At 42.0% G+C, this 10961-nt stretch overlaps 1 protein-coding gene across 1 annotated transcript in view; it reads left to right on the top strand.

Moving 5' to 3' along the window:
• Positions 1-6165: 6165 nt before the first annotated feature.
• The window catches only part of RPL28 (ribosomal protein L28), a gene marked incomplete at its 5' end in the record, with an annotated part of 40430 nt that continues 35634 nt past the window's right edge, over positions 6166-10961 (top strand). The window contains 1 exon segment of the mRNA XM_044058712.1: positions 6166-6289. Within this exon segment, the coding sequence (XP_043914647.1) occupies positions 6166-6289 (124 nt within the window).

Raw genomic sequence — 10961 nt, 5'->3', positions numbered from 1 at the left:
TTGCTGATGGTGTCTAAAGTAGGAGTTGGTAGTGGTTTGTAGAGGTGTATTTAAAGGGCTCTGCTGTGGAGAGGAGTGATTGCCAGGGTGAAGGATTTGGTTGATTGTATGCCAGAATTTCTTTGGGTTATTTAGGTGCGACTCGGTGGGGGGGTAGTTTAATAATTTTTCTTGTCATTAGCGACAACTTTCTTGACAAGGCTGCATAGTTTATACTGTTCATAGGTGTGTACTAGGCTAATGGCCCTAGAGCCTGTACATGCCTAGCCCATAAGATTATATTATATTATATTATATTATATTATATATAGATTATATTATATATAACACCATTATATTGGGTGACTTCAACTACCCGAATATAGACTGGGAACATTACTCAAGCCCAAACTTTCTTGCCCAAAGGTTCCTGGAGTTCATAAATTCAAATGCCATGGAACAACTAGTCACCGTTCCCACAAGAGGAGAAAATATACTAGATCTCATCATCACAAACATGGGGACAAAATGCTCCAGACCGGAAGTATATCCCTCATTGGTGAGATCAGATCATAAACTAATCTCACTGGATATCCACATCCCGCCCCCACCCCAAACAAAAAAGACCACAGTGAAGAACTTCTCTAAAGCAAACTTCACACTACTCAAGACTGGTGTGGTATCCTTCAAGGCCCCCGAGCCAGTGGAAACCACAACCCAAGCTGCGAAGCCCTTACAAATGCCTTCTACTTAACACCTCCAGGACTGCATGGATCAGGCAATCCCTAATAAAACCAAGACTCTTTCCACCAAGGGCAAACGCCCAGTCTGGTGGACCCCAGCCATAAACAAACTTTACAATAAGAGGAGAAAGCTGTTACATGATAGAGCAAAATCCATAAAAGAGAAGACACCTTTGATCATTATTAGTAAAAAATACGAGCACTCATAAAATCATCCAAGGCTAACTTTGAGAGAAAAATTGCCATAGATTCAAAAGACAATCATAAGGCCTTCTTCAGCTATGTTAGAAACCTGGGTGGAAACTCCCAGATATGCTCAGAATTAGTCCAAAATGATACAAAAATCACTGAACCCACAGACATTGCCAACATACTGGCAGACAGGTTCAGTGCAAACTTCACCCCAAAAGGAGAGATAACTATCCCAGCGGAGTGCAGCCTCTCAGACATCTCCAATGCGCAGGTGAAAGCTGCTCTCTCTCAAGCTAAAAACACAGCATCAATGGGACCGGATGGTGTCCCCGGCTGTGTGCTACACGAACTCAATGAGGAACTAAACCCGCACATAAGGCAGCTGTTTAATCTTGGCCTTACCACAGGATACGTGCCCAAGGAGTGGCGTACGGCAACTGTGGTCCCACTCCACAAAGGCGGTGCCTCTACGGACCCTGGTAATTACCGCCCCATAAGTTTAACAAGCCTGGTCTGCAAAGCTATGGAGAGGATCATAATGGAGCTCATAAACAAAGACATAGGGGACTTGCAGACATTGGACCCGACCCAGTTTGGCTTTGTCAAGGGCAGATCATGCCTTTTGAACTTGGTTGACTTCTTCGAAACAGTCACCAAGGCCATTGATGAGGGAAAGGCAGTCCATACAGCCTACCTTGACCTTGCAAAAGCTTTCGACAATACCCCACTCAGGTATTATAGAGAAACTTACCAGCTTAAATGTAAACCCATATGTCACAAGATGGGTTGCAAACTGGCTAAAGGACAGAACCCACAGGGTTAGAGTAGCTGGCACCATGTCACTCTTCAAGCCGGTCACAAGTGGTGTCCCACAGGGCTCAGTCCTTGGCCCCCTGTTCGGCATCTACTTCTCAGAAGTACAGGCTAACATAGGAGGACTATGGCTGACAGTTTGCAGATGACTGCAAACTGGGAGCCATAGTGGAAAGTACATCGGACACAGATATCCTTCAGAGGGGTCTCACGGAAACTGATAGCTGGTGCCAGAGCCATGGCCTGAAGTTAAATGCCAAAAAATGTATAGTCATGCCCTTCGGGAAAAACAAGGTAACCCCAAGCTACCATATAGGTGGCAATCCACTAAGCACAGAAGAGGTTATCAGGGACCTGGGGACCCAGGTTGACAGTGGCCTTTCTTTTGACACTCACATTGCTAAAGTGGTTAGAAAAACCTTCTACATTGCCCACCTGATCATGAAGGGATTCACATCCAGATCAAGTGAGGTCATTGTTCCCCTGTACTCTTCACTTATCAGACCAATGATAGAGTACAGTGCCCCATTCGGGATGTATCTCACCCGACACCTGCAGCAATTGGAGAGACCCCAAAAGTTCCTCACCAAAAGGATAAAGGGACTCCAAAATCTGTCATATGCTGCCAGACTGAAGAAACTCCAGCTCTATTCAGTCGCATACCGTCTGCTCAGAGGTGACCTGTGCCTGACATACAAGGCCATGTCCAACCTGGAATTAATGGACATGCTCCACCTCAAAAAATCCAAATCTACCAGATCCACTAGAGCAAGCGACTTAAACCTTAGCACGGATATAAATAGGACATGCTGGAGGGATAGATTTGTCACCCAGAGACTCCCTATGTTGTGGAATAAAATCCCGGTCCATGTGAGGCAGAGCACCTCGCTGGCTCTGTTCAAGAGAAATCTTGACCGGTGGATGGGAGATCGTAGGTTTACCCCGGGAATCATCTCTGTCACTGCTGGACAGAGGCACAACAAACTAATGGGCACAGCAGTTTTTAACATGAGGGGTGGCGTAAGCCACAAAAACTCTGGGCTAGGCGTATAAATGCCTTGGGGCAGATAGCCTAGTATAAACCTATGAACCTATTACCCTGGCATCGTGCCACCCGACCCTAGTTCCCAGTGCCTCTGTCGAATAAAGCCACTAGTGATCCCTGGTGTGCATTTTCCATTTCCTCTCCACTCATCAAGATTTCTGCTGAAGAGGGCCAGTGAGGTGCTCTGCTTGACATGTATGGGAAGTCTATTCCATAGCAAGGGTAGTCTCTGGGTTATGAACCTGTCCTTCCGGCATGTTCTGTTTCTGGTAATGAGGTTGAGGTCTCTGGAGCTTGTGGTGCAGAGGAATTGGGGTTTCTTTAGCTGTAGCATTTCTAACAGGTGGGTCAGACATGGATTTGTTAGTCAAGCAGAGATTGCCTCCAAGGAGGCAATATGAGACCGAGAATAGTTGGAGTTTTTTAGTCTGTCCATATAGGACAAATGTTTAAGGCCTAGTACCTCTTTGTGGGGTACTTTTGCGGCCTCTCCAGTTGTTGCAGGTGTTTGGTGAGGTACATGCCAATTGGGGCCATTGCACTCAATGATTGGCCTAATGAGGGAGGAGTAGAGAGACATTGACCTTTCTTCCTGGATGCAAAACCCTTAGTAATGAGATCTGCCACATAGGACTTTCTGACCACAGTGGCAGTGTGATGGTTAAAAGAACCTGTGTTCCCAGATCTCATAATGCCTTCTGTGTTCAGTGGGCTACCATCAATGTGGTAATTCATGGGAACTGTGTTTTTTCCAAAAGGGGATGACATTTTTTGGCACTGTGCTTAAGGCCATGGTTCTGACACCAATTGTTGGTCTCTGTGAGGCCTTTCTGTAGGATGTCATCGCTTGGGGAGTTAATAATAGCTCCCCTTGCAATCGTCTAACTTTGTTAGCCAGTCCCTGGCTTGGACTTCAGAGAAGTAGATACCAAACAGGAGAGGACCCAGGACAGATCCCTGTGGGACTCAACTCGTGACTGGTCAGCAGTCTGTCTTTGGGTCAGCTAGTTGGTTCTACCTGTGAGCCAGTTTGTAACCCACCTAATAATATAGGTGTTGATGCCTAGCTTAGTGAGTTTTTCTATGATTTCTGAGTGGAGAATGGTATCAAAGGCCTTGGCCAGATCAAGGTAGGCTGTATGAACCACCTTGCCTTCATCCACAGCTCTGGTGACTGACTCGAAGTCAACCAAGTTGAGCAGGCATGGTCTACCCTTCAGAAAACCAAACTGTGTGTGGGATCCAGAGTTTGGAGGTTCCTTGTAACCTTGCTTATTAAGTCCATGACAATGCATTCCGTAGCTTTGCATGTCAGACTCGTCGGGCTAATGGGCCGATAGTTCCCAAAGTATGTAGTCACTTCTCCTGTGTGGAGAGGGATGACTGTAGCAGTGCACTTTTCGGTAGGGACAAAGCCTGAGGTGAGGCTGTGATTGAACAGGGCACACAGGTGAGGTGCCAGTTCACTCTGTGGTTTATGTAGAACATAGCCAGGGATATTGTCAGGTCCCATAGAAGCTGTATTTTTGGCCTTGGACAGTGCTGTTTTACCTGTGCAGCAGTAATACTGGGTGTCTGGCAATCTACTGGTATTGACTGGTCCCTTGGGGGCAGGGTAAAGTTGGCACTGAGTCTGCCAGTATATTGGTTGGCTATTGGCTCTGTATTGGAAGTACCATTATGCAGTAGCTCAGAGCAAATCTGGGTATTGCTGTGGAGATTCTTTACATAACTATAGAAAGCTTTGTGGTTGTCTTTACTGTCTGCTGCAATTCTGTTTTCATAGCTATCTTTAGAGGATTTGATGAGGGATCTCAACTTTTTGTTGAGGCTGATGAGAGAGTTTTTCCACTCTTTGGACTTCACCTTATTCCGCATCAGTTCCCTCTTCCTGTTGTAGAGTTTGTCAGGGGACCACCAGATTGTCTTCCTTTTTTGGAGGAGAGCGTCTTGATTCTATTGAGCAAAGTGAGATCCATGCATTTTGTGTATGTGTTCATACAGTGCATTGGTGTATGATTCTGCAGTTATGCAACTGATCTCAGTTTGCATGGGTGCCATGACGTTTGCCACCTTTGTTTTTAAAAGCCCAAAGTTAGCTTTGGAGAAGCTTTTCATGGTAGTTAACTTTGCAGGGGTGGTGGGAGGGATGTGGATTTCCAAGGAGATTAGTTTGTGGTCGGGTCTAACCAGGGAGGAGTTGACTATTGGTGTAGAGCAGTGGTCGCCCATGTTAGTAATGACCAGGTCAAGGATATTGCTACCTCTAATAGAGTTAAGAATTAGCTGGTCCAGAGCATTGGAATGAATGAATTCCAGGAAACTGGCAAGTGTATTGGTACATGAGTAGTTCTCCCAGTTAATAGAGTAGTTGAAATCGCCCAGTATGAGTGTTAGGTTGGACCCTAATATTCTCCAGCGTGATTAGGAATGTGGAGTTTGTCTTGGGACATGGTTGGGGACCTATAGCCGGTTATGACCTGAATCACTGTCTTATCCAATGTTAGCTGCACCTGAAGTGTATCAGATGTGTTATGTTCGGCTACCAGTCTGGGGGTGTTTGCATCCTTTATGAATATGGAAACGCCACCACCTTGTTGGAGGTGAGAGGGGAGTTTGGTTTTATCCCTTTGGGCCATTAGGAAACAGGTGGAGTTTGATAGCCAGGGGGATAGGTTTGATTTTATTCTAACGGTGCTTATGGGGGCTAGAGAATGTTTAAGAATATGGTGTTAAATTGTATTACGTTGTCATCTAGGTAACCGGTAAAGGAATGACCAGTTGATAGCCGAGATGGGTGGTTAGTTTGTTGGAGTCAAAGTTGGCTTGTTTGCGGCAGGCTTAACTTGTGTGCTGTACATAAGTGAGGAGTAAAATGAAGTTTGATTGGGCAATGGTCACCAAGAGATCAGGTAGTTTCTAGGTAGTGATATTTCTGTAGGTGAGATACTGGCATCCAGTCAAGGAGAGAATGGAAGATTTAGCAGTATAAGTGGATGTGGATGTTAGCTGGGTGAAGCCATGTAGATTAATAGAGGAGGGGGATTTAGAGGAGCGGGTTAACCAGTTAAGGTTAACATCTCTCAAGTATCGTTTCATTGGTGGAGGTAATTGGAGAGTAAGGAAAGGATACTTTCTAGTATAGTGATTGTGCCTGGATGAATGTAGATTGCAGCTCTGTTTGTAGAGGTGTGGGGATTCAGTTTGCAGTTTGAAGTCCTGTTGGTGTGGTGGGTGGGGATGAGATAGAGGGGTTAGTGTAAGGTGGGTAGCAAACATGATAGCAATGAATGAATATATGAAGAGTAGCAAGTGTTAACTTGAGTATGTAGAGTAGTAAAACAGTTGATTTTTATATTGTTGCATACACTCAACCCTTTTCAAACTTTACAGGAGCCTAACAACTTAAAGGCTAGACATTCTTTTCGCTATAATGGCCTTATTCATCGGAAAACTGTTGGAGTAGAGCCTGCTCCTGATGGAAAAGGTGTCGTTGTGGTCCTGAAAAAACGATCAGGTAATCACTGTATTGCTTTGCTTTTGTAATTTATTTTAACTGGTCTGTTTTGAAGACACTTCATGCATCTAATCTCAGGTGCATGCTGTGCTTATCTGTGTAGATGCCCAGTAGCTATGCTTACTGTATAGTTATAGCGGTACTGTCATATGAATGAACTAAGAATCTGCTACATGTTGTATAGCTTGAATATATGGTACAGAATAATCAGTGTTGTAGGTTAGTCAAAAACAAAAATCGGTAGTTTCTAGTTAAAGCAATGATTATCTAAAATATTAACATAGTTTAAGTGCAGGTATAAACTGATTTTCAAATGCAGAAACTCAAATCGGTCATACCTAAAGCCATTGTGTATGACTAAAACAGTTGAATAAATTTGAGCTAGAGGGTGGATCCATGCAACTGATGGGAGTAGGAAAATCTGATTTAGTGTTTATCACATGGTTTAGTATGTTGCAGTTTGGTGGCTGCATACAAACTATATTGCTTCTGGGGATAAGAAGGAAATTCCTTGCAAAATTGCAGGACATGTGGATTGAGTTGGTTTGTTTGGAAGTGACTTGTTAGATGTGAGTCCATCCCCAACTTATCTGTCAGAGAAGCAAAACTATTAATTTGTCTTTTTGGATACTTTGTAGCACTCCACTGTGCAATGTCTGATCTTCCTTCTGTGACGTTGACGTAAAAAGGTTTGCTTGAAATGGACCCATTCCTATGCTGTGTAATATTACAGGCACTGCATGAAATTTAAACTGAAAAGGTGCAAACAGGTCTGTGTTTGGATGTTTCCAATTGAAGTGCCCATGTCCCACATCTGTATCTTACTTTAGGTGTTTACCCTTTGTATCATTGTCTTGGAATTGGTAAAACTTTGCCAAGAACAATTTAGTCATGCGAAACCGGTATACTCAGAATGAATCCTTTTATTGTGGTAAAGAGAGGAGTTAACTTTTTGTTTTTGCTACACCAAGCAGTACAATAATTTCTGCATTGCACTATTAAAATTGAGGATTTTGTTTCATAGCATGTATACTGTAGTAACACTTGGGTATACTACATATCCTGACTGTTAACTTCTCCTTCCATCCGTTTTTAAAAAGAGGAAAATTGAGTGCAGGATGTTAATGTCAGTTTTGTTGGAGTGAGCTTGCTTATCTAGAACTGCCAAATGATCTTGCATTTATTTGTTTTACAGATAGAATTGTATGCCGTGAAATAGTGTTTTGGCACATCCGGCAATAGTTAGTGTATTCGGTTTGTGTTTACAGCTTTTTAGTTACCTGATAAGTGTGGAGTTGAAGCTCATTGATGCAGTGTCTAAAACTTGAGAGAAGCATGCCAAAAAAGATGGGTCCATTAATTGTGGCCAGTGGCTCACAGTGAAGAGAACAGCAAGAGATGCGTTCTATGGCATTATGATAAGTGAGATTCGAGAATTGTGTTGAAGAAATTGACTTGGCAGTAGCAAAGATAACAGGGATGGTGAATGAGCAGTTGTATCTGATAATGTTCATTAATGCAAGACGACAATGTTGAAAACTAGGTCAGAAGCATTAGTGAATGTCACAGCTGCATTAAGAAGATAGAGCCAGGGGGCAAAAAATCTAACTCATTAACACCTGTGTTGGAATGTCATGCCTCTAGTAGCTGTTACACTCCCTTGCATGAGAGTATTTTCTGAAAACTCAACTTAAACATGTTAAATGTAAATATATTGGGGGATAAGCAGTTGGTGCATTTAAAGTGTTTCTATAAATATTATAATGTCTGGCAGCATTATGCCAAGGCACTTCTATGGGCTAGGCTTGTAAAGACTCAAGTGACATTAGTCTATATACTGAACAAAAACAAATGTTTTTTGCTAAAATTTCACAAATAGTCTTCTCTTCGAAACTGTACAACCTAGACATACCTTGTTTGGATACTTTTTATTAACCAGGCATAAGCTTTCACGTGACAGCAGAAAATTCCTGAGTGCATGCTTGAGATATTGTAAGAACTATGAAAGCATATGCTTAATTGTAAATTATCAATATAAACAATACTGAATCATATCTTACAGTGCCAGTGAAAGTTTTATTAATCACCCAAGGTTTCACCTGATGTCGTGCAGTAGTTTCACTTGTTTTGAATGGAAATATTTACTGCTACTGGCATGTTAGTAATTATGAAAATGTTTAGTATAGTAAAATAAGAAAATTCTTTGCTAGTGGACATTTTCACACCATAACCCCTCAGTAGCATGTAGAGGTCTCTGTTATGAAAGTATGAAATAAGTGGAAATGGTGATTTCTCTACTGTAGGACACTTTGGGCTACTGGTCTTGGTGGTGTTAAGTTGCTTATTTATAGCAAGAAACATCTTTATTAAATCATGTATGACATAGGCAGTCTCACATTTTATATAAACCATACCGACACAATCTTACAAACATACATTACGAGCCATGCCGACAACCGTAGCTACAAGCATTATACATCACTTACAATAATATCCAGTCATTGTCTGGCAACCATTACATAGCTCATTCAAATCCTGCCTTCTTTTAAATCTTTTCTCCTCCATGTATTGATCCCACACTTGCGATTTCTTCCCTAGGTAATTTGCTCCTACGCTTTCTAAAGATCTTTCTAATACTATTGGTGTGCTGCTTGGAGGCCAGACCCCAAAAACTTCTGGGTGCCTTAAGAAGCTAATGGTGTTAACTGGAAATGTACAAAAAGGTGCTTATAGGCTTGAATGACTTGAGTGGAATAGTAAAGGAACTGGAGAGAATTTATTTGTATGGGGTTCCAAAAAAAAATAGAGCAAACACAAATTAGTAGAGACTGTATTTTCAAAGTGCTTGTACACAGCCTATGTGCTCAGAGAACAGAAGTACAGATAGGCATATACTGGTCTGCTTCTCTTCTCCATAAAGAGTGCCGTTAGTTGTGGAGCCAGGATTTAAATTTAAATATGAACACTCCACAGTATTGATCAGGACTTCCTCACAAGCAAGTGGCAGACTACCTTTATCTTAATGCAAGGGTAGTACTGGATAGGAGTATTAAGGTAGTCTGTTCAGCTGCCCTTAATTATAATTTTGGCAGGAGACACTAAACCTTTTTAACAGCCCAGAGGAAGTTAAAGTACTGACTGATCACACGGGGAGCATTTGATGAGCTGGAAGATGAGAGGGCATGTTTTGTATGGACAAAATTTGCCCCAAACCTTGCTGGGGAACACTAGAGAACACTTGCTTTTATTAAAGTGTTAAGTGCTAAAGGATAGAACTGACTTCATATTTGAACATGACGAGACTAATGTGGTTGGAGGAAATATGACGAGACTAATGTGGTTGGAGGCCAGGCACAAAGGGAAGTTGCAGGCTCATTGGGGTAAGCTGTTAAGTCGGAATGTCACTAACAAATTTAAAAATAGATGTACTTATTTCTGTATTCAGTTGCACTTCCTAAGTACTGCATGAGTTTTTGAATTGAGTGGGCATAACTCCTATGTTAATAGCAATTGGCTGACCGCGTGGGGTATGCTAGAGTTCAGGCTGTGGGACTGTTCCAGCAGTGAAGGAGGTTTTAGCAAAATAAACTTTTACTCCAAGATATGTCTTTTGCATTTGTAGAAAAGTTTCTTACCCTCCCCTCCCTTTTTTTTTTAAGCTTAATATGTATTCAAAAAGAGGAATGTTTTGTTTTATAGTGAGGAATGATACAGTCTTTTTTATGGTGTTATGATGAGCAGAGCAGACCATTTTAATAGAATATGCAGTTATAGGTGTATGAACTTGGAGCCATAAGTCTGAAGAGAGAGATGGGGGTGGGGTATGAATAAGGTTAACAATTCTTTAAAAAAGTTAGGGGGTTGGAGATGAGAATCTAACGTTTGGGATATGCATGCTGCTTAAGAGGATAACAAACAGGTGAATAAAGTGAGGAAAGGTGAATCCAAAGAATGGGTTTGTTTTATTTTAGGGGGGGGGGGCAAGTAAGGAACAAAAATGAAGGGAGGTGACTTTAAAGGGAAAAGGACTGTTTTAAAGAGGAAAGCTTGATCCAAATGAGCAAGTTTAATGAGCTTGGTCCAAATAAGTAGGACACTAATTGTGGAAAAGAGTTGTGGTAAACTGAAGATTGAAAACAGTGAGGTGGGCCTATATAATGGGGGAATAAAGCAAGTAAGCAAAGGAGTGGTTTGGGATTGCCCTGCTGGAAGCCGGTCTGTGAGCTACTTAGCGAGTGTGGTGTAGGGGGAGGCACAGACCAAAGACAGACCATTGGAGGCATTTGCCCTTGTCTATGGAAGCGAGATCTTGCTATAAATTTTAGTTTACATTTGTTGACCGGGATAGTCTGACTGGATACATGTCCATTTTCAGCAGAGGCCTGGGATAAAAAGCTCCAAACTTACAAACCGATCAAGACAAGCAAGTTACAGTATATGCACAAACGTATTGACATACAAGTTGGTTTCGCATTTCAAGCCTATGAAGAATACAGTTTATATTCAGAAATGTATATGAATATGTTAGTTTCTCTTTAACCTATAGATGCAGCTATATACAGTGTGTCTGCAAAGATGTTAGTTTCTCCTTTCAAACCTTTTAGTGTAAGAGGCAAGTCGCTGTGAATAAAAAATTGCAGATATACGGAAGTAGATGAGGCTTTAGTCAGGG

The sequence above is a fragment of the Protopterus annectens genome, chromosome 16.part0 (assembly GCF_019279795.1).
Source record: "Protopterus annectens isolate FY-2018-M chromosome 16.part0, PAN1.0, whole genome shotgun sequence".
Classification (NCBI taxonomy): Eukaryota; Metazoa; Chordata; order Ceratodontiformes; family Protopteridae; genus Protopterus; species Protopterus annectens.
Note: the sequence above shows the minus strand (reverse complement) of the source record. Positions and strands in the feature narration are given on the sequence as shown.